This window comes from Ostrinia nubilalis, chromosome 16 (genome assembly GCF_963855985.1).
Source record: "Ostrinia nubilalis chromosome 16, ilOstNubi1.1, whole genome shotgun sequence".
In the NCBI taxonomy this organism is placed as follows: domain Eukaryota; kingdom Metazoa; phylum Arthropoda; class Insecta; order Lepidoptera; family Crambidae; genus Ostrinia; species Ostrinia nubilalis.
In genome coordinates this window covers 6467178-6490421 of record NC_087103.1, presented here as the reverse complement: position 1 = coordinate 6490421, position 23244 = coordinate 6467178, and the positions used below count along the sequence as shown (strand labels likewise).

Here is a 23244-nt window from a genome sequence, read left to right as displayed (position 1 = left end):
TCACCCTTCCTCAGTAGGTCTTCAGGAATATAAAACAAGAAAACAGATATTAAAAAATTTAAACATTTTAGGGATGGAGACAAGATGGCACCATCAGTTGAAAAGAAAATTGCAGAATTGGAAATGGGTCTCTTACACCTTCAGCAAAACATTGATATCCCAGAGATTACATTACCAGTCCATCCTTTAGTGGCAGCTGTAATTAAAAGGTAAGGTGTTTAAATAAAATAACAATTTTAAAATATACCTGATACTTTTTTTCTTTACATAACAGTACTAAACTGAACTTTAAATGATTTAGAGCTGCAGACGAGGGTCGTAAGCCACGCGTAGCTGATTTTGGAGACAAGGTTGAGGACTCGACATTCCTCAACCAACTTCAGAATGGAGTCAATAGATGGATCAAAGAAATACAAAAGGTCACCAAGCTAGACAGAGACCCATCCAATGGAACTGCATTACAGGAAATTTCCTTCTGGCTAAACCTGGAGAGGGCTCTCCACAGGATCCAAGAGAAGAGAGAGAGTATTGAGGTAAGTAATTAGATAGATAGATTCTCGGACATCTCAAATAACAAGCAACTAAAAAAGATAGTTTACTACATATTTTTTCTTATAGGTTGCCCTCACCCTCGAAATCCTGAAGTACGGAAAGCGGTTCCATGCCACTGTGTCTTTCGACACAGACACCGGCCTAAAGCAGGCACTTGCTACAGTCTCCGACTACAATCCTCTAATGAAGGACTTCCCCATCAATGACCTTCTTAGCGCCACCGAACTTGAGAGGATCAGGTAAGCTGTTTGTGTTTTGTTTAGAAACCTTCTTTTGACTTCTTTAGACTGGATTTAATAAGTTTTTTTTCATAGATTGGCTGTACAGCAAATCTTCTCCCATCTCCGTAAGATTCGCTCTACCAAATACCCCATACAGCGTGGCTTGAGGCTAGTGGAAGCCATCTCTCGTGACCTTGGGCAGCAACTCCTGAAGGTATATTATCTATTTTATAAACAAAGGCACATGCAGCTTGACACATATCTTATGTTGTACTTTAATAATATGCTAAGCCTGTTGTAAATCATCTGAAGTGTTCATGCCATAATTACATGTTTGTTAATAAAGGGTGAAATTAATATCCATATTAATCCTTGTTCGTTCTAGGTTTTGGGTACTCGACGTCTTATGCATATCCCCTTCGAAGATTTTGAACGCGTAATGACGCAGTGCTTTGAAGTATTTTCGTGCTGGGATGACGAGTACGAAAAGTTGCAGGGATTGCTGCGGTAAGTTTACTAAAATGTTTTATCATGTGACGTCACTATAGATCTACGATCGCGAAATGGAATGACCATTTCGCCAAGAAATGTTTGTGTAGTTTTGTGTCATGTGTTTATGTAAAGGTTTTTATTCCATTAATTCTAATTGGATTCAGTATAAGTATTATCCAGAGTGGATATCAGAATTTTCACATTTTAAAGCCGACACAAATAACGTACGCGGTTGCTTGACTTGACATGAGCAGCGCACGCAGATTCTCACCGCGAGTTTTTGTGCAGGCCCTTGTGTTCTTTTCAATCAGTGTAACATGTGGTTCTCAACTTACAGAGACATAGTAAAGAAGAAGCGAGATGAACACCTCAAGATGGTATGGCGCGTGTCACCGTCACACAAGCGGCTGCAGGCTCGCATGGAGCACATGCGCCGCTTCCGCAGGCACCACGAGCAGCTGCGCACTGTCATGCTGCGGGTAAGTCATCTAGCTTCTGGACTAGGAAGGGGGGCAAGTCGTAGCTGGCTTCTGGCCTAGGAGGGGGGAAGTCATACCTATAGCTTCTGGCCTGGGGGGAAGCAAGTTAGATTTTTTAGGCACGCATGGATGGCGCCGCTTCCGCAGGCACCACGAGCAGCTGCGCATTGTCATGTTGCGGGTAAGTCATCTAGCTTCTGGACTAGGAAGGGGGGCAAGTCGTAGCTGGCTTCTGGCCTAGGAGGGGGCAAGTCATACCTATAGCTTCTGGCCTGGGGGGAAGCAAGTTAGATTTTTTAGGCACGCATGGATGGCGCCGCTTCCGCAGGCACCACGAGCAGCTGCGCACTGTCATGCTGCGGGTAAGTCATCTAGCTTCTGGACTAGGAAGGGGGGCAAGTCGTAGCTGGCTTCTGGCCTAGGAGGGGGCAAGTCATACCTATAGCTTCTGGCCTGGGGGGAAGCAAGTTAGATTTTTTAGGCACGCATGGATGGCGCCGCTTCCGCAGGCACCACGAGCAGCTGCGCATTGTCATGTTGCGGGTAAGTCATCTAGCTTCTGGACTAGGAAGGGGGGCAAGTCGTAGCTGGCTTCTGGCCTAGGAGGGGGCAAGTCATACCTATAGCTTCTGGCCTGGGGGGAAGCAAGTTAGATTTTTTAGGCACGCATGGATGGCGCCGCTTCCGCAGGCACCACGAGCAGCTGCGCATTGTCATGTTGCGGGTAAGTCATCTAGCTTCTGGACTAGGAAGGGGGGCAAGTCGTAGCTGGCTTCTGGCCTAGGAGGGGGCAAGTTATACCTATAGCTTCTGGCCTGGGGGGAAGCAAGTTAGATTTTTTAGGCACGCATGGATGGCGCCGCTTCCGCAGGCACCACGAGCAGCTGCGCACTGTCATGCTGCGGGTAAGTCATCTAGCTTCTGGCCTAGGAGGGGGGGCAAGTCATACCTATACCTTCTGGCTTGGGGGGAAAGCAAGTAAGATTTTTTAGGCGCGCATGGAGCACATGCGCCACATCCGCAGACGCACTGTCATGCTCCGGATCAGTGTCGCATGTTCCCGATCTTCATGAGTGAACTTAGCTTCTGGCCTAGGGGGGGGCAACTCATACCTGGCTTCTGGCCTAGGAGGGGGGCAAGTCATACCTAGATCCTGGCCTAGGGGGAAAGTTAAACCTAGATCCTGGCCTAGGAGGGGGGAAAGTCAAACCTAGCTTCTGGCCTAAGGGAGGCAAATCATACCTAGCTTCTGGCCTTGGGGGTTAAGTCTTACCTAGATCCTGGCCTAGGGGGAGCAAGTCATACGTAGCTTCTGGCCTAGGAGGGGTGAGTCATACCTAGATCCTGGCCTAGAGAGGGCAAGTGATACCTAGATCCTGGCTTAGGGGGGCAAGTCATACCTAGCTTCTGGCCTAGGGGGGCAAGTCATACCTAGCTTCTGGCTTAGGGGGGCAAGTGATACCTAACTTCTGGCCTAGGGGGGTAAGTCATACCTAGAACCTGGCCTGGGGGAGGGGGGGGGGCAAGTCATACCTAGCTTCTGGCCTAGGGGGGTAAGTCATACCTAGAACCTGGCCGGGGGGGAGGGGGCAAGTCATACCTAGCTTCTGGCCGAGGGGGGGGGGGGGCAGTCACACCTAGCTTCTGGCCTAGGGGAGGCAAATCATACCTAGCTTCTGGCCTAGGGGGAGCAAGTCTCACCTAGCTTCTGGCCCAGAGGGAAGGCAAGTCATACTCACAGCTTCAAAGCGACTCTGCGAGATTTCCAGGGGGGCAGCTTGACAACTGTAATTATCAACCTTAGGAACCACTTTGACTTCTTTGTTTGCTGTGTGCACAATGTGAACCGAAAGTTTTGGAAGTTCTAAAACTCAATTCCCTTTGAATACAAAAATATTAAAATGTATGTTTGAACAGGTACTACGCCCTCGCGCTACCGTGGCAGCCGAAACCGGCGCTGGCGGTGAACCGGCCCAGCCTCACTCGCTACCTATGGACGCCGCCGATGCCAACGCTATTGCAGAGGTACTTTACGCATACCACCTTTATTATCAACGCCTTTAGTGTCATTTTTGACACTCCAATATTGTCATCTGAGTATCGAAGTGTATCAAACTTTACATATAAAATTGTGTTCGCAGGTGAATCTGGCGTACGAAAATGTGAAAGAAGTGGACTGCCTGGATATATCTCGAGAGGGCTGTGACGCGTGGGAAGCAGCCGTACGTCGCTATGAAGACCGAATTGGTATGTTTTTATTTATGTTTTAACGCATTCCCATTTATTTATTTCCATTTTCGTGTTAATGTTAGATGACCAAAGAAAAAGGAAGCATCTTCTGTTGCAACTTGGTATTTCGATCAAAGTTGGGTTTCATTTAGTCTATTTCTAGAATCTTTGTTTTTTTTATGGCTATGCTAGAATCTCTGTTGTACGACTATAACGGGAAAATCATAAACACATCCCGCGTCTTTGAAAGATGTCGCCATAGTAAAAAGAAATCTTCTGCCTAAGATGCACATACTGAGATTCATATCAAATCTGTTGGTCGTTATTATTTGTAGGGACGTTTTGACACATTCTTTTTGATTCGTATTTTCTGAAGCATAAGCAAACTTTTAAAGCGTCTTATCACCACACTAGCGGCCGCCCGCGACTTCGTACGCGTGGATCCCGTTTTACCCCCTTAGGAGTTGAATTTTGCAAAATCCCGTCTTAGTGAGCACCTACGTTCTATAAGAAACCCCCATGCAAAATTTGAGACTCCTAGCACTTGTAGTTTCTGAGATTTCGTGATGAATGAGTCAATCAATCAGTGACCTTTCGCTTTTATAGATATAGATTTAAAGCAAACAAATTTTATGCATTCAGATCGCGTCGAGACCCGCATCACAGCTCACCTCCGCGACCAACTCGGCACAGCCAAGAACGCCAACGAAATGTTCCGCATCTTCTCGCGTTTCAACGCTCTGTTCGTGCGGCCCCACATTCGCGGCGCCATACGCGAGTATCAAACACAGCTCATTCAGCGCGTGAAGGACGATATTGAGGCTCTGCATGAGAAGTTCAAGGTAAAGAATATGCTTAATAAGCTAATTCTTCTATTTCACGATTGCATAGTATTATGATACTTGTAATTGTCGGCCGTTTGGTGTAGTGGTTCAGAACGGACTACTATGCCGAGAGGTCCCGGGTTCGATTCCCGGTCGGGCAGAAATTGAAATGATGAATTTTAATTTCTGTGACGGGTCTGGGTGTTACTATGTATAATATGTATGTATTTAAAAACAAAGTATATAAGTAGTATATCCGTTAAGCTTAGCACCCATAACACAAGCATATTAATTGCTTACTTTGGGGCTAGATGGCGCTGTGTGAGATTGTCCAAAGATATTTATTTTTTATTTTTTTTATTTTTTTGTAATAATGTATTTCTTTCTTTTACCATATACTAAAAAAATAAAGGATTATGATTGTTTGAAATAAGTGCATTGTTGCTATTATATGTAAGGAGAGTTCGTAGAAAAACTTAGACTGAGTTGCACCAACTTACTTTAACACCGTAACTATAACAAAAACCAGTGTTTTTTTGTGTGGAGTTTTTACAGATTTGCTGTTTGTGAAAGTTAAAGTAAAATGGTACAACTCTGCCTTATACATAAGACTGTGACCGTGGTTTACATTATTAATGCCAACTAAGTTTATTTTATGTATGTAACTTTGTAAAACCAGTTTTGCAGACCTAATTAAAAAAAATGGGTGGTAATCATGATGGTGTCACATTGCAAAATGTCCCAGGATATTTTTATCATTTAATAAATAATAAATAATAATACATACAGTGAACCTGTTCAGTATTCAATAATAACTCTTAAAAAAAAAACTTTTTCTTTCTAACAGGTCCAATACCCCCAATCTAAGTGCAGTCGTCTATCCTTGGTGCGAGATTTGCCGCCGGTGGCTGGTTCCATCATTTGGGCTAAGCAAATCGATCACCAACTCACTGCTTACTTGAAGAGGGTTGAAGATGTCCTTGGTAAGACTCCTTAATTTATTAAAATCATGGTTTTAAAAGCTTGATCATTTCTTATACCATGTATTGACATTTCAGGCAAGGGTTGGGAAAACCATATTGAGGGGCAAAAACTGAAAGCAGATGGGGATAGCTTCCGTCTGAAATTAGATACCCAGGAAGTGTTTGATGATTGGGCTCGCAAGGTAATATTCGAAAATATTCAACAACTTTATTATTATTATTAGATTAACTTGTATAATAAATAAATACATGGTTGTTATTATTTTAGGTCCAACAACGCAACCTCGGCGTAACTGGTCGCATTTTCGCCATTGAATCTGTGCGGGCTCGCTCTAGCAAAACTGGGACAATACTGAAGCTGAAAGTTAACTTTTTGCCAGAGATTATCACCTTGTACAAAGAAGTGCGCAACTTGAAGAACTTAGGATTCAGGTATTTGAATTGACTAGTAATTTTTATGATTTTGTGCCTCGGATATTTCTAGGAGACAATATTCAAATGCAGCTACAACATTGATCAATGTCATACAATTTACAGCGCAACAATTTGCGCCGACTTTGCTACTCAAAACACATTTATAGCGGACGCGTATCTTTCAAACAATTCAAGTAGTTCCATTTTTGATCCCTAGTATATCCAAAGCTCAAAATTTCGTAAAAGGAAAATTTAAAAAACTTTGTACATCTGACCATTGCCTTTCAGAGTCCCATTGGCAATCGTCAATAAAGCTCACCAAGCCAACCAACTGTACCCGTTCGCTATATCACTCATCGAAAGTGTTCGCACTTACGAACGCACCTTGGAAAAGGTATGTTGACTTCACCTCTTTATAAATCCTAGACTAGATCAAATAAACCATAACTTCACAGGTTTATGCAGCAATGTTCTAGCACCACTAGACAATAAATACGGCACACCAACACCAGACTACAACAAAAACAACATTATAAATACACAACAGATATATTATTTGTATAAGATCACTAACACGAGTGCGTTTTTATTTATGCAGCTAAATAATAGGAATCATACGAAGGTAGTTCTACTATACGCTGCATGGTTCCGAATACTGTAAAGTTATTTTATGTTTAATGCACATTTATGTACACTTTTATTTGGAACAGAATAAGTGCTTTCTTTTTTACCAAATGCTTTTACGGCAGACTGATACCACCAAAGCGAAATGGTCATACAGAAATGGAACCTACTGCTTACATTTGTGTTCGACTATATCAGCTTACATACTTCGCTTTTTAACTTGCTGTTGTCTCTTAGTGTAATGATGTAAGGAGTATGTATGTATAACGAGCGAATGTATACCATAGCAGTGCCTTAGATGGTTTAAAGACATCCATGTAAATAAAATACCTTGCATGGTTACGAGATCCCTTCGCAGACCTTTTGCTAATCCCTTTCCAGCGGGCCTACTCTGCTGCATTTTCGGCCGTATTTGTCACACTCACTCACTATAATGTCTTGTCTGAAAGAGAGAGATAGCGCCGAAAACACAAACGCGGAGTAGCACTGCAATATCACCTTCGATCAGTAATAATGTGGGTAAATTCTAGATCCGGGACAAAGCATCGATTATCCCGTTAGTGGCTGGACTGCGTCGTGATGTTCTAAACCAAGTATCCGAGGGCATGGCACTTGTATGGGAGTCATACAAACTGGACCCATACGTGCAGAAACTGAGCGAAGTCGTTCTTCTGTTCCAAGAGAAGGTAAGTTTAACAAGATATCATCTAGGTTTAGTTGGCGGTCTATACAAATATAAGTGTTACTTCGGAGAAAACGAGATTGTCCCATAAAATAATTATCATCTTTTAGAAATAGTAGATGAGAATCAACGTTTAAATAACACGAGATTTTTCCCACCTCTCGTTCCCACCGCTGCTAGCTTGACTGCCAATAAAAACCCAACCAACGTTTAAATAACAGTCCACTACAAAAAATGGTGCATATTTTCATATTAGATTTTCTTATTAGGATTTAAAAAAGTTTGATGTTTCCTTCCCTCTTAAAATTGAACCCTATGTCCTTCCTATCTAGGTTGAAGATTTATTAGCAGTAGAAGAACAAATCTCCGTGGACGCTCGTTCGCTCGAAACGTGCCCGTACTCGGCTACGAGTTTGGCCGACATTCTGAGCCGCTTGCAGCGAGCCATCGACGATTTGTCTCTGCGCCAGTACAGTAACTTGCATTTGTGGGTGCAGCGCCTTGATGAAGAGGTATGTAAAAGGTGTTAAGCCCTGGAGAGCCCTTTTAGAAACTTTAAAATAAGATGCATTGATTAATACGAAAACAGACTTATGCATTGATTAAAGTATTTGGGCCTACAGATTTTTTTTGTTGTAGAAAAAGCAACCATACATTTTAAGAATGACAGCACATGAAGGCAAACACTGCAGCATCTTATGTTACCTTACATTACGTTGTAAAAGGCGCTGTTACATTACAACAAAAATGTAGTCTTATTGTAGTTAAAATGTGATTTTACATCCAAATTCCTACTGGGCTACGTACGATCACCAAAAGATGTGACAAATTCAGAATTCTGTTGCATAACTTCTACTTTAATAACTACAATGCTTCCTACAGGTGGAGAAAAGCCTTGCGGCCCGTCTGCAAGCCGGCGTTGAAGCTTGGACCGCTGCTCTTCTGGGCAAGACCAACGAGCTCGATCTGTCTATGGACACGTATTCCCCCGCTGAGCCTACTCACAAACCTGGAGGAGAACCACAGGTAAGTTAACCTTTGGACTTAAACATAAACCCTTCGTTACTTATAAAGGATGACTTGTAATAAGTGAACATCTTTCTACGGGATTATAGAATACGCAAAAAAATATGTTATGAGATATTTTGATTTGCATTTTATATTGAAAAACCCCTTAATACTCCTTTTGTTGCCATCTTCTTACGATCTCCTTATGTTGATCGAGTATAAAATAACTTTGAATTAAATTATTTTCATACTAATTACTTTTGATATTGTGTCTTTAGATCGCCCGCGTAGTCCACGAAGTCCGTATAACCAATCAGCAGATGTATCTCTTCCCTTCACTGGAAGAAGCTCGCTTCCAACTGATGCGTCAAATGTTCGCGTGGCAGGCTGTTGTGACCAGCCAACATCGCTTGCAAAGCACTAGGTAAATAAACACATAACTTAGGTAAGAAATACATACTAGATTCATTGCGTGTCTATATACTTATGTTCCCTATCTAATCACACAGATACCAAGTAGGCGTAGCGCGCGCTCAAACAGCTACGTACAGGAATCTTCTCACCAAACTGCCCGGTGGATCGTCGCCCCTTGAAAACGCATACGATGCCATCGAACAGAAAATCTCGCAAGTCCGTGAATACGTTGATGAATGGCTGCGGTAAGTTTTATACATAATACTTGAATTATTGATAAAATTTTATATAAAGTCTTTACATTAATTCATTATTTTTTTACAGCTACCAAGCTCTGTGGGATCTACAGCCAGAAAGTCTGTACGGTCGTCTTGGCGAAGATATTACATTGTGGATCAAGTGCTTGAATGACATCAAGTAAGTACCTTTTTTATGAAAAAGAAGATGTAAAAAACATTTGATTGCCTACAGTTTGATAAGTCAGTGCTACCAGTTGTCCTGTAATTGAAAGTTCTTGGATTCAGGTTTCCTTGCATCTTCTTTCAGGAAATCTCGCACCACCTTCGACACTTCGGACACTCGTCGCGAGTACGGGCCGGTGGTAATCGACTTCGCGCGCGTGCAGAGCAAAGTGGCCCTTAAGTACGACGCGTGGCATAAGGAAGTGCTGGGCAAATTCGGAGCGCTGCTGGGTGGAGAGATGGTTCAATTCCACTCGCAGCTCGCCAAGTCGCGTTCTCAACTAGAGCAGCAGACTATCGGTGAGTAGGGGCTTCAGAGATAAAGTAGATTCTAGATTCCAAATAGCCGTCGCATTACATGTCAGTCCATATAACCTTGCGAGTGGGTAGAGCATCGAAAATTCCACTCGCTCAGCTCGCCAAATAGAGCGCAACTGATACGGTGGGGTATAGATCCCTCAACAAATCATTAGCCTGCAATGTACTAGCCAATATTTCACTTCGCGCACTAAGGCCTCAGCCTCGAGTGTAGCGGGCAGCGGGGCGGGAGCGGCGGCGGCGCGGGAGCGGGGTGGGCAACGCAGACCCGTTCTCGAAACAAGCGGGCAGCTCGCGCGGCGCTTTAGCGGTGAAGTGTTGTGTTGTCGAGATATTTGTTTTTATTCGCAAACGAAATGTCTGAACAACGGCGACAATTTTATTTCTATTCAAATTTATTCCTAACGCTCTATTTATTGTGGGCAAAAGAAGGAGTGCGCTGCCCGCTCGTTGCCCGCTCCCTCGCCGCTGCCCGCTTGTTGCCCGCTCCGGCGCCGCTGCCGCGCCTATTTGATTTTACGCATAAGATCCTGCCGCTCCCGCGCCGCCGCCGCTCCCGCCCCGCTGCCCGCTAAACTCGAGGCTGAGGCCTAACGTACGAAAAGAGACCGCACTAAATATGATACGTGCCATTTAGAAAGGTTCAGTTCCACTCGCTCGTTTCGACGCGTAGCTGGCAGGAGTAGCAAACTTTATTTGAATTGCAGGATGAGTTGTCGCAAATACGAGTCCGACGTCATAATTTCACTCTTCATATTTTCACACTTCTCTGGTATAATTAACGGTACCATGTTGTTACAGAGGCTGCATCTACCAGCGATGCCGTATCGCTCATCACGTATGTGCAACAGCTGAAGCGAGAAGTGCTAGCTTGGGAGAAGCAGGTGGACGTCTACAGGGAGGCACAGCGCATCCTCGAAAGACAGAGGTACGATTTGGGGAATATGAACTCTATAGCTATATGATTTAAGGGACAGATTGGCATCAATGACCACCCCTGGAAAAACATGTCAGTAATGTGATTATTTTTTTTACTGAATAAGGAATTAAAATTTTATTTGTTACAGATTCCAATTCCCAACCCAATGGCTACATGTTGATAATATTGAAGGAGAATGGAGCGCATTCAACGAGATTATGCGCAGAAAGGACTCGTCTATTCAAACTCAGGTAAATATTAGCCAAATTAATGATAGGTTTTTTTTATTTTTAACTTTTATATACAGAAGTCAGCACGTCAAGCTAAACACCGTAATATCTTATGCAGTTGTAATAAGGACGATTTTGCAACAAAAAAATATGATCTGTACATATTCATGTATTCTTTTAGGTGGCATCGCTCCAGCAAAAGATTGTAGCCGAAGACAAAGCGGTAGAAGCTCGTACTTTGGAATTCCTAGCTGAATGGGAACGCAGCAAGCCCACTGATGGGTCTACCAGACCCGAAGATGCTCTGGCCCGCCTGCAGGCCATGGAAACCAGATACACCAGACTCAAGGATGAAAGAGACAATGTGGCTAAAGCTAAGGAAGCCTTGGAACTGCATGAAACTGGTATGAAACTTGTATACAGGTTGAACTTTGCTGTACCATTGTTTTCCAAATCTTAAGTTCTCAGCAATAAGACTTAAAAGTTCTCAGCTGATTTTCCACGTGTATGTTTTTAGGTACCTCGGTGAACAACGAGCGAATGACTGTGGCTCTAGAAGAACTGCAAGACTTGCGTGGCGTGTGGTCTTCGCTTAGCAAAATCTGGACCCAGATCGATGATATTCGCGAAAAGCCCTGGCTATCAGTGCAGCCTAGAAAACTACGGTATGGTATCACATTGTTGTATAGTTATTTAACTGTTTATTTGTGACTAAGAATCTTTTGTAATAGAGATTGTTTTGTTTCAGGCAACAACTTGAAGCTATGCTCAACGAGCTGAAAGAACTCCCGGCTCGTCTGCGAATGTACGACAGCTACGAATACGTCCGCAAGCTATTGCAATCTTACACAAAGGTGTGTACTCGTATATTGCTAAATCATAAGGTCCAACGCATAACTGGAGTCAGTTCCTCAGGTTTGGAAGCGGCACGGGAGAGAGTTATTGTGACGTCGAACGTCAGCGAGACATCTGATGTGCTTCGGGCTTGTATGCTCTGTCACGTCATATGACACCCATCCCGTGCCACTCAGTCACTGACTCAGTTATGCCCTAAACCTGTAACTGCACTTACTGTTAAGAATTGTTTTATTTACCCCAACCTTTAAGCGGCCCCGAGACAATCAATCGCGATTGTCAATTTTACGTGATTGACAATTGACATTGATCGTTTACAAGGACCTCCCGTCTACGTATTGCCATCTGGCGGATTTTTCAATCGCGAAAACCCTCATTGAAGCCCAATTGACAGGTGCCATTGAAGCTAATATTGATCGTTTAGCTGAGCCATTGACAATCGTTTCCGTCAATTGGAATTGTCAATAACGTAAATACATTGACAATCGCGATTGATCGTCTCAGGGCCGCTTTACATCTTTTATTCGGCGCAAATTCGGTATTGTACCAAACGATTGACATTCTTGTTTCCAGGTGAACATGTTGATCGTAGAGCTGAAGTCCGACGCGCTCAAGGAGCGTCACTGGCGCCAGTTGTGCCGCGCGCTCAAGGTTGACTGGTCGCTATCTGAACTGACCCTTGGCCAGGTGTGGGACGCCGACTTGCTTCACAATGAGCATACGGTGAAGGATGTTGTCTCGGTTGCTCAGGGAGAGATGGCGCTGGAGGAGTTCTTGAAACAGGTATGAAAAACAAATGTGTTTAATGCCCTACTTGATTTGGAAAACTATGTTTATATCAGATGCCTAAGGACGTGTTTAAAACTAGATTCAATCTATATATATAAAAGAAAGTCGTGTTAGTTACTCCACTTATAACTCAAGAACGGCTGAACCGATTTAGCTGAAAATTGTCAGGGAGGTAGTTTAGAGCCAGGAGAAGGACATAGGATACTTTTTATCCCGTTCGAAATAAAAAAAAAGTCTGCTTATTTATTGCCATTAAGGCGGAACAAAGTTCGCCGGGTCAGCTAGTTTCAAATAAAAGAATTTAATTAATTAGGTTATGAATATTAAGGTCAATCAGAACAGGATACTAAGATTTAATCGAGTTTTTGCGTTTTTGTTTGTCATTAATCTTTTAGCCCTTATCAGTGATCGTGACTACCTATTTGTTATAATTGCAAAACTCAAATGTATGTAACCTTTTTCCAAAATACAATAGGATTGGGAAAGTCATTTTCTCACTTATTTACAAATTTACTAATATACATGCGTATTTTCTTAGGTCCGAGAATCGTGGCAGAGCTACGAGCTGGACTTGATCAACTACCAGAACAAATGCAAGATCATCCGCGGCTGGGACGATCTCTTCAACAAGGTCAAGGAGCATATCAACAGCGTCGCTGCCATGAAGCTCTCTCCGTATTACAAGGTACGTCTTTGACTCTAATTATGCCAAACAGCTACTGTACAATCATTGTGCTGCTCTAATTTTGACCCTATTTCTATTTCGATTAAACTACCTATTCTTTAACAATTGTTCTTAGGTGTTTGAAGAGGAAGCTTTAACTTGGGAAGAAAAATTGAACCGTATCAATGCGCTATTTGACGTGTGGATCGACGTCCAACGCCGCTGGGTGTACCTCGAAGGTATCTTCAGCGGATCAGCTGACATCAAGACCTTGCTCCCTGTTGAGACTAGCAGATTCCAAAGCATCAGGTAAATTAAGTCAGCTTCAGTGACTACTAGAAATTGGCTTTATTTGTATAGATTTAGGGCCCATTTTTAACTGCCGGAGATCTCCCACGAAGAAGAATCGTTCGACATGTCGAACTCGAAATTAATCTTAATTGGCTCAATTTTTTTCTCGAGGAGTTGGTTGTAAATCAGGCGGCTTCGGATGTATTATTACTTTTTACGAGGCTCCTTTACTACTTTAATTTAATTATTTACTTTTGACATAATATACTCAACATCAAATAAACCGCACCTTCCGCGACGCGAACTTTAACGATTTTCTTCTGACACAATCATGGTACCCCAACAATATTGGTGTTATTTGAAAGCCCAATAAATATCCTTAAAGAAAAACACATTTAATTTCTTAATAAATGATTAACATATACCATAAATGTGACTTGAAAAAATACCTCACTTTGGGCCCACCTATGGGATCAATTAGAGCAATTTTTATGGTTATAAAACCAAATAATGATTTCACGTGTCCTCTTTAACAGATGGATAGCAATTAAACCCAACTTAACAGTTTTATAGCCATAAAAGTTGGTTCTGCGTAACTACCTATTTTTTGAAGAAGTGACTCTGGATCCTTCTAAAGACACATTTTTGGGGTAAAAACCTTTCCTTTAATGAAATAAAGGTTAGAACTAGGCTTTTAAATGGTACCAATATTGGTGAGAAGTGGGGATGCATACGTTTGAAAATGCTTGTCGCGGGAGGTGCGATTTATTTGACGTCGAGTGTAGTTATAACTTCCTTTCTTTTCCCACAGCTCTGAATTCCTGGGGCTGATGAAGAAAGTGGGCAAGTCGCCGATGGTCATGGACGTGCTAAACATCCCGGGGGTACAACGCTCGCTGGAGCGCCTAGCCGACCTGCTCGGCAAGATTCAGAAGGCGCTCGGAGAATACCTTGAGAGAGAACGAAGCAGTTTCCCACGGTAATAATTTGAATTAATTTATTTATGATAGTAGAGATTGCTTCATATGCGATTATCCCTCATTGGAGGGTATAGAGAATACAAGTTAAAGGTAGCTAACATGCCAGAAACTTACGAAATTTTTTTGATGTCTGTTGTATCAATTTGATAATAATATGATTTTTCCTTGTGTACTAATTTTAATGTTTATTTTCTAAAGCCTGGTCCGTGAGCACGTAGAATTTTGTCCAATGACCCCAAGTTACCCATCCTTATCGCTCGCGCGTAATTATATTGCTGTCGCGATTGTGCGACGCGCGCCCGCAGTGAGTGTGCGAGCGCGACCAGGCTTTAGTATGTTTATTTATTAATAAATGGGATGTTTTATTTAGATTCTACTTCGTGGGTGACGAAGATCTGCTGGAAATTATCGGTAACAGCAAGAACATAGCTCGCCTGCAGAAGCACTTCAAGAAAATGTTCGCTGGAGTCGCCGCCATTATCCTCAACGAAGACAACACTGTCATCAACGGTATAGCGTCCCGTGAGGGCGAAGAGGTATGTGATATTACCTCCTTTTTAAAAACATGTTTATTATGCGTAAATTACAAACATGAATTGTCTTCGCCCACAGGTGTACTTCATTTCGCCAGTGTCGACCATAGAGAACCCGAAGATCAACTCGTGGTTGTCAATGGTGGAGCGTGAGATGCGCGTGACCCTAGCCTGCCGATTGAAAGACGCTGTAGGAGACGTCAAACAATTCAAAGATGGGAACGTTGACCCCACCAAGTTTATTGAGTGGTGTGATAAATATCAGGTAAGATTACAAAGTTTTCATAAAGCACACTTTCATATTCAGTAATGATGACATTCCGTAGGAGAACTGAAGTACCGACATAGCCCGCAAAATTGTCAAACTTAAGGGGCAGTGTGCGGGGCACATCGCTGCTAGAACTAAGAGCCGTTAGGGTAGGAAAGTTCTTGAGTGGCGACTACAGACCAGAAGACGTAATGTAGACCGGCCTCAGTGATTCTTTGAACAGACTATCTGATGATGGTCGTGGGAAGTACAGGACGTGTCGTCGCGGAAATTCTTGGGGGAAGCCTTTGCCAGCAGTCTTCAATGTCAGTCGTCTAGATGTACTTTGATAGAAACAAACGAAACTTTTTTTAATCTACCTGTATACACCACTTAATTTACGTTCTCAGGCCCAAATCGTGGTGCTAGCGGCTCAAATTCTCTGGTCGGAAGACGTGGAAGCGGCGCTAGCCAGCGGTGGTGGAGACGGCCTCAAGCGAGTTCTGGCTCATGTAGAGAACATGCTAAACATATTAGCTGACTCCGTGCTGCAGGAACAACCACCGCTTAGGAGGAGGAAGCTTGAACACTTGGTGAGTCAACAAAAACGGAAAAAATGGTTTAAAATTTTAGTATTTTTTTCTTAGGTATAAAGTATTGCAACCTTCTACCGAATACCGAACGAGTTCCGTACGTCACAGCATAGGGAATAGGTACAGTCAGCATCAAATAGTTCGTGACGCCCAAAAAGTTGACAACACAACCTTATTCCAATTGTAACAAAGACGTGTTGCGGTAACAACATGTGTCCAAATATTTCGATATTTTATTAGGCCTGTTAATAAAAGGAATGGTTTTTACTTTGTGTAATTACTTACTTCTTCTGCCTCGCCTTATCCCGTTACGTGAGGTCTGCTTTCCCAATTATGCGCCGCCATTTAATTGTCTCTTGTGTAGTTACTAATATATTTACTTTCTTTCAACAGATCAACGAGTTTGTACACAAGCGTACGGTGACCCGCCGTCTGATTGCCTCCGATGTGAACAGCCCACGCAGTTTTGAATGGCTCTGCGAGATGCGATTCTACTTCGATCCTAGGAATAACGATGTAAGTATAGCGAGCTAAAAATTTGTAAACTTGTAAAAGCATTTCGGAAACGTAAAAGCAGCACGACGAACGCGCGACAGATGCGTTGCCGAAAGTTTCATACTATGTGACAGCGGATGCATGCCTTCATATTATAAAAACGCCACTGCCGCGCTGCAGTCGCGCTACTAATGCCCTAATGTTAAAAGCGCTCTAACGATGAACGGGGGAAACTGAACTGGTTTTTCTCATAACTTAACATAAATTATCCTTTAATGGTAATTTATCGCTTTTAGGTGCTCCAACAACTTACAATCCACATGGCCAACGCCAAATTCCTCTACGGCTTCGAGTATTTGGGCGTCCAAGACAGGCTTGTTCAGACACCTCTAACAGACCGATGCTACTTGACCATGACACAGGCTCTGGAAGCCAGGCTTGGAGGATCGCCATTTGGTAAGGAAACTGACTCACTTACATTCCATGTTCTTATTTTTATTACTATTATTGTTTTTTTTTTTTAATTAATTTTTTTTACTCCAATTTTAATTTTTTTGGTTCTTTTTTATTTTAACACTAATTTTAATTTATAATGTTTTAATTTTTAATGCAATTTTATATTTTTATTTTGTATAATTGAATAGTAAACGTAGGGGACGTACAAAAAGGCGCCCACTGAAAGTCAGTGTCTTGTCAGAGGGGCCAAGACGTCATTGAGTGGGTGGACTTTTTGTCAACTTTATTATTTTTTCCTTTTTTCTTTCTCCTTTTGATGTTTGTGATCTAAAATGATATGAATGTATTTATTTTTTACTATGAGGTTGTCAAATAAAGATTTTTCTTTCTTTCTTTCTTTCTTTCTTTCTTTCTTTCTTTCTAGTTGAAAGAATGAAAATGTTTTATTTTATAAATAAAGTTGATTCACAAAGTATTTTGGTAACCATCCTTTTAAGTATAAGAAAAAGTTCGCTCTTCCAAAAGTATTAACATACATTCTTAGTTAGTGTGTTTGTGGTGTATTGAGTGAATTTGTGTGTTGTGTTATGAGTGGTGTATTGAGTGAATTAGTGTATTGTGTTGTGTGTGGAGTGTTGTGTGTATTATATGTGTAGCAATTTATTTAATTTAATTTATGCAATTGGTTTAGATACATCAAAGATAAGAATAAATAATTTTATTACAATACAGTACAAAAGAGATGAGAGCAGATAGTTTTTAACGCTAAATGTTACTAACTTTATTTTTAATTTCAGGACCGGCTGGTACCGGTAAAACGGAGTCTGTAAAAGCACTCGGAAACCAACTCGGTCGTTTTGTGCTAGTATTCAACTGTGACGAGACCTTTGACTTCCAAGCCATGGGTCGTATCTTCGTCGGTCTTTGTCAGGTAAGACCTCTTTATAAATTTTACAGACGATGGCACATCAAACCACACACTGTGTGTCTTATGTAGCTGTGTTAAAGAGTATATTTGCAATAAAAATGTATAGTTGGCTGTGTCACTTATCTGTGCTAAATTTTTTTGTAGGTGGGAGCTTGGGGTTGCTTCGACGAGTTCAATCGTCTCGAAGAGAGAATGTTGTCAGCCGTATCGCAGCAAGTGCAAACCATACAAGAAGCCCTCAAGAGTCACCAGGAGGGAGACAATACAGGTGAATAAATTGACTATTTATTGCTAATAATGTCTTTCACTGTCAAAACCAGGCTCATGGCGAAGTAAACGTGCTATCAGCAATAGACAAAAATGCTAACTATAGTTTCATAATGACCAAACTTATGAGATATCTAACGTTCATCATATTTTTCTTCAGCCAAATCTATCACAGTGGAACTGGTCGGCAAGCAAGTGCGTGTAAGCCAGGACATGGCCATCTTCATCACCATGAACCCTGGATACGCGGGTCGTTCCAACCTGCCCGACAACTTGAAGAAACTGTTCCGCAGTTTGGCCATGACCACGCCCGACCGACAGCTTATTGCTGAGGTGATGCTGTTCAGCCAAGGGTTCCGTACCGCTGAGAAGCTGGCGTGCAAGATTGTGCCTTTCTTCAAGTACGTAGAATCTATTTTCTTGTGAATCTAACATAGGATGATGGAGAGAACCAATGCAGAGACTTGTGGCTATATTTGATTTCTGTTTGAAATTATTCCGTGTGACTAATTTTTCTAATCCTTCTTTCAGACTTTGCGACGAGCAACTGTCGAATCAATCTCACTACGATTTCGGTCTGCGAGCTCTCAAATCTGTGCTCGTTTCTGCCGGTAACGTCAAGCGTGACCGCATTCAGAAAATCAAGGTTCGTTTACATTTCTACCCATATACAGGGTGTCCCGTAATGTAACGTCAAGCCGGAACTGGGTGTTGAGGCAAGTTGTGCTGGTTATCAGAAAAATATAAAAAAAATCTATGTGGCATATTTTAAAAATAATAGGCATTTTAAAAAAATCAAAAAATTCTACTCCAGGTGACGGTCCTTTTGCTCGTGTTGCCACAAATCTTCACTTTTTCCAAATTTTTTTTTTGTTATGTAACCCTGAATAATGCTTCTCTAAATTGTTATCAAAATTACAAAACCAGCTGCTCCAGCTTAGATGAAAAAAATACATTATTCCCAAAAAAAAATTCAAAATAAAAATTTTGCCTAAAGTCCGATTTTTAATTCGACGGAATTCTGACAGCTGTCATTTTTTGACAATTCAGATGTAATAAGCCTTTTTTGCTTTGAATTATTAATAAATAATATGAAATGAAATGTCATCAACTACAACTTACAAGAATGAACTATTGTTTGTTTCGTGAATTCAATGTACACTAATTATTATGTACATTTTAGAGATTAAATAGAAAAAAACGTGTTTTTAACGCAGTAAAACAACATATTAACATAAACGAAAATATGTATTGATCATCAATCATCATTATCGTCATCATAATCAACTTGGATTATAAAATTGGCATCTTGTTAAATTGATTATTTTATGAAGCTAAGATTTTATTAACAAAAGAATTTTCATAAAAAAGGTTTGTAACCCATGGATTATTGGCCAGGGAGTCCAGTAATAGAAAAATAATTTCCCAATTTTTTTTGTAACTTCTAAAATATGATAATAAAAATTCAAATAACCATTTTGAAATGATCAGTACATTTTTAAGCCTTAGTTTTTTAAGTGAAACCTTAAATTCAAGAAAGGATTATTTTTTAATTTGTGTAAATGCTCTCCATCCTTAGTGGGAATGTTTCAATGTTGGAAACACTTCTGAAATGTCAAAATTCCGTCGAATTAAAAATCAGAGTTTAGTTTAAACTGACTGTACTGAAAAAAAAATGCACTTCGCGAGTGTGGCAAGTGACGTCATAAATTGTCGACAATTTTTGGTTTTTTGGAAATAGTCCCGTTTTTAACTTTATCTACCTTGGTTAAAAATTATTATTCTAATGTGCCCAAAATTCAAGTTTCTGTGACTGACTACCGTACAGTCAGTCACAGAAACTTTTGTCACCATGACAGTAATTAGTAGTGGACATACTGTGACAAAAGTCACCCGTGCGCGTGCGCCTTTACTACCTGCTCTGCCTGCACTTGTACTTGGTAACAGGGATAATAAGGATATGAAGTTTCGGTTATGGATACGGTTACGGATATTAGAATAATATTATACCGGTTTCGGTTACGGTCACGGATATGAAATCATTTCAGATTATCCAAAAGTCTCGGATAATTTCGGTTACGGAATTATTAGAATTTCAAAAATGTAGGTATAATACAAATAGCAAGATGCTGCGTGAGCGTGACCCACATAGCTACTTTATGTACCAACTAAGACGACACCTATGTATGATAAAGGTAAAACAGGCTGGCATATTAGATGGTGCCAGCGAATGCCAGACAAGTTGGTAACAAATATTAAGATTTAAGGTACAATTCCAAGACGGGCCGCAGACCGCAAACTGCAACCACAAACTGCAAAACTATGAAATCGGCAGCGCGGCATTGCAGCTGCGGCGTGTATACTGCAGATTTCATAGAGTTTTGCAGTTTGGCCTTTATCCGAAACTATCCGTAACTTTTGAATCAGTTTCGGTTACGGTTATGGACATTTTTTTATTTCGGATATCCGATAGTTTCGGTTACGGTTACGGATATCCATAACATCCCTGCTTGGTAAGATGGCCCTCTTCGTCCCGCTCATACCTTTTAAAATGGCTTCTCCACCTCACTTAAGCCAGAAACTTGAATTTTGGGCACATTAGAATAATATTTTTAACCAAGGTAGATAAAATTAAAAACGGGATTATTTCCAATAAACAAAAATTGTCGACAGTTACAGCAAGATTTTACAAAGTGTTATACCATTTTGGAATCCTTACTAAATGCGCCAAATTATGACGTCACTTGCCACACTCGCGTAGTAGTTTTTTTCAGCACAGTCAGTTTAAACTAGGCAAAATTTTTATTTTGATATTTTTTTTGGGAATAATGTATTTTTTTCATCCAAGTTGGAGCAGCTGGTTTTGTAATTTTGATAACAATTTAGAGAAGCATTATTCAGGGTTACATAACAAAAAAAAAATTTGGAAAAAGTGAAGATTTGTGGCAACACGAGTAAAAGGACCGTCACCTGGAGTAGAATTTTTTTATTTTTTTAAAATGCCTATTATTTTTAAAATATGCCACATAGATTTTTTTTTATATTTTTCTGATAACCAGCATAACTTGCCTCAACACCCAGTTCCGGCTTGACGTTACATTACGGGACACCCTGTAGATTCCTTGATATCCTAAAGATAAAGATGTTAATCAATGTTTATTTGTAGGAGAACCTTATCGAGCGCGGAACAGAAGTGCCGGATGAAGCATCCATAGCAGAATCGCTGCCCGAACAAGACATCCTGATTCAGTCGGTCTGCGAGACCATGGTGCCCAAATTGGTAGCAGAAGACATCCCGCTACTGTTCTCCCTTCTCAACGATGTGTTCCCTAATGTTGGATACACCAGGGCTGAAATGACTGGTCAGCAACTACATTCATTTTAAAAGAATTTATTTTTGTCATTCTTCATTTGTTTTTTCGTGCTGTCCTCCTTATTGCCAAATTATACTTCTTCGATGATGACGTTGACTACTTTTTTAAAGGTTTGAAGAATGAAATCCGTGCTGTATGCGCTGAGGAATTCCTCGTATGCGGAGAAGGCGACGAACAAGGATCTACCTGGATGGACAAGGTACACTACGATGTCTTAATTATTATTCTACTAACAATTTAATGCTAGAATTGGGAAATTGATCAATATTCGATGTAATTTACTCCATCAAAGTTATTCCAGCTAGATTTTAATTTTATCAATTAAGATCCAATGTTCATCTCACAAGTGGACCGTCATAATGCACAAGTGGATATTCCGTTCAGCACTTCGTCTCCGAGTATCACAACATGACCATTAAACAATTTAACCATTTTAACCGAAAGGTGACGGTGTAACATCATATTTTTAAGATGTGCGAAGATAAATTAACAATATTAAAATTATAAATTCATAATCATAACAATTTAACATTATTTGCTTTATCATATTTATTTTGTTTCGATAATGCTGGCCTACTTTGTTATGTGCGGTTTTAAATCGCTGTATTGATTAATAGAATCTATACAGGTTATTTTAATCTCAACTTGACAGATATTGCATTAAAAGTTCTAAATCTTGTTCAAAATATTATTAAAAATTTCCTCGATGTCATTTCTATTTTGTATAACATCGTAACCCAGCGTTGTCGAGCACAACGTACGAATATCACGAGTAGTACGTGAGTGTGAATGCATATGCGTTTCCATGCTAACCCGCTAACGGCACATAGAAGCTGGGAGCGGCGTCTCGCGCGCAACACAGCACCTGGATAGAGAAGGTCAGTGGCGCCCGCTCCGTGCCCTCACATCACACTGTGTACTTGTGTTCTATGTTCTGTGTCTGTGTTCGTCACTGCACTGTGTACCGTCACGTTCTCTTGTTGGGCTAAATCCGTATTTTGCAGCCGGTTATGGTCGTTTCAATATGTAGGGTTTGGGTCAACTTTACCTATTGTCGCTTACCCTTCAGGTTCAGAATGTCCAATTCCCGAAATGTCCAACGGTTTCAAAATGTCCAATTCCCAGAATGTCCAATTCCCAAAATGTCAATTTCCCGAAATGTCCAATTCCCGAAATGTCCAATTCCCGAAATGTCCAATTCCTGAAATGTCCAGTTCCCGAAACGTCCAATTCTCAAAATGTCCAATGTACTATTATGATGGGTTTATTAAATAAGTCCTCATAGCCTTTCTTAAAAATTAGTAATTAATATATTTCTGTACGAATGCGTTTAGTTTTTGCAAAATCGGCATATAAACATAGAAAAATTGTATTATTTGCAAAAAGTACGTAGAAAAAATTTGAAGCTACTGCACTTTATACTCATACAAGTATGTATAGTTATTTATATTTTTTTCTATTGACCTAAAAAGGAAAGAATAATTTGTAAATAAATAAATGATTATTTAAATTTAAGTATGGTTATTTATAAAATATTTTTAAGAAAGCCTATGAGGACTTATTTAACAAACCCATCATAATAGTGGATTGGACATTTTGGGAATTGGACGTTTCGGGAACTGGACATTCCAGGAATTGGACATTTCGGGAATTGGACATTTTGAGAATTGGACATTTTGGGAATTGGACATTCCGGGAATTGGACGTTTTGAAACCGTTGGACATTTTGGGAATTGGACATTCTGAACCTGAAGGTCGCTTCCTTCAACCTAGTTCAATTCTTTCCGCCTTTATTGAAATCTGTATTTTTTTAAACTTTCACATCTGGCTGCAAAATACTCTTTTTATTACGATGTTGTGTTCCTGAAAGTTTTGCTAGTTCTTTTTAGCTTGCGGTTTGTATTTTACTACGATAGCTTAGT

At 40.8% G+C, this 23244-nt stretch overlaps 1 protein-coding gene across 6 annotated transcripts in view; it reads left to right on the top strand.

The window, feature by feature from the left end:
• The window catches only part of LOC135079308 (dynein heavy chain, cytoplasmic), a 56094-nt gene that overhangs the window by 1408 nt on the left and 31442 nt on the right, over window positions 1–23244 (top strand). For 3 of the 6 annotated variants that reach the window (XM_063973937.1, XM_063973935.1, XM_063973936.1), the window contains exons 4-44: window positions 72–209; window positions 302–533; window positions 619–791; window positions 867–987; window positions 1159–1280; window positions 1603–1744; window positions 3662–3769; window positions 3886–3991; window positions 4616–4815; window positions 5645–5780; window positions 5856–5962; window positions 6049–6212; window positions 6483–6588; window positions 7349–7504; window positions 7833–8012; window positions 8383–8526; window positions 8787–8932; window positions 9018–9167; window positions 9247–9339; window positions 9469–9683; window positions 10503–10629; window positions 10769–10871; window positions 11032–11254; window positions 11368–11515; window positions 11599–11704; window positions 12279–12488; window positions 13033–13179; window positions 13295–13467; window positions 14261–14428; window positions 14800–14965; window positions 15042–15227; window positions 15620–15802; window positions 16196–16318; window positions 16594–16753; window positions 17551–17684; window positions 17826–17949; window positions 18109–18349; window positions 18480–18594; window positions 21115–21310; window positions 21433–21521; window positions 22153–22200. In XM_063973937.1, coding sequence (XP_063830007.1) covers window positions 72–209; window positions 302–533; window positions 619–791; window positions 867–987; window positions 1159–1280; window positions 1603–1744; window positions 3662–3769; window positions 3886–3991; window positions 4616–4815; window positions 5645–5780; window positions 5856–5962; window positions 6049–6212; window positions 6483–6588; window positions 7349–7504; window positions 7833–8012; window positions 8383–8526; window positions 8787–8932; window positions 9018–9167; window positions 9247–9339; window positions 9469–9683; window positions 10503–10629; window positions 10769–10871; window positions 11032–11254; window positions 11368–11515; window positions 11599–11704; window positions 12279–12488; window positions 13033–13179; window positions 13295–13467; window positions 14261–14428; window positions 14800–14965; window positions 15042–15227; window positions 15620–15802; window positions 16196–16318; window positions 16594–16753; window positions 17551–17684; window positions 17826–17949; window positions 18109–18349; window positions 18480–18594; window positions 21115–21310; window positions 21433–21521; window positions 22153–22200 — 6109 coding nt within the window. Of the gene's footprint in view, window positions 1–71; window positions 210–301; window positions 534–618; window positions 792–866; window positions 988–1158; window positions 1281–1602; window positions 1745–2608; window positions 2650–3661; window positions 3770–3885; window positions 3992–4615; window positions 4816–5644; window positions 5781–5855; window positions 5963–6048; window positions 6213–6482; window positions 6589–7348; window positions 7505–7832; window positions 8013–8382; window positions 8527–8786; window positions 8933–9017; window positions 9168–9246; window positions 9340–9468; window positions 9684–10502; window positions 10630–10768; window positions 10872–11031; window positions 11255–11367; window positions 11516–11598; window positions 11705–12278; window positions 12489–13032; window positions 13180–13294; window positions 13468–14260; window positions 14429–14799; window positions 14966–15041; window positions 15228–15619; window positions 15803–16195; window positions 16319–16593; window positions 16754–17550; window positions 17685–17825; window positions 17950–18108; window positions 18350–18479; window positions 18595–21114; window positions 21311–21432; window positions 21522–22152; window positions 22201–23244 lie in introns of those variants that run through there. The other 3 variants (XM_063973940.1, XM_063973938.1, XM_063973939.1) reach the window with 2 other exon arrangements.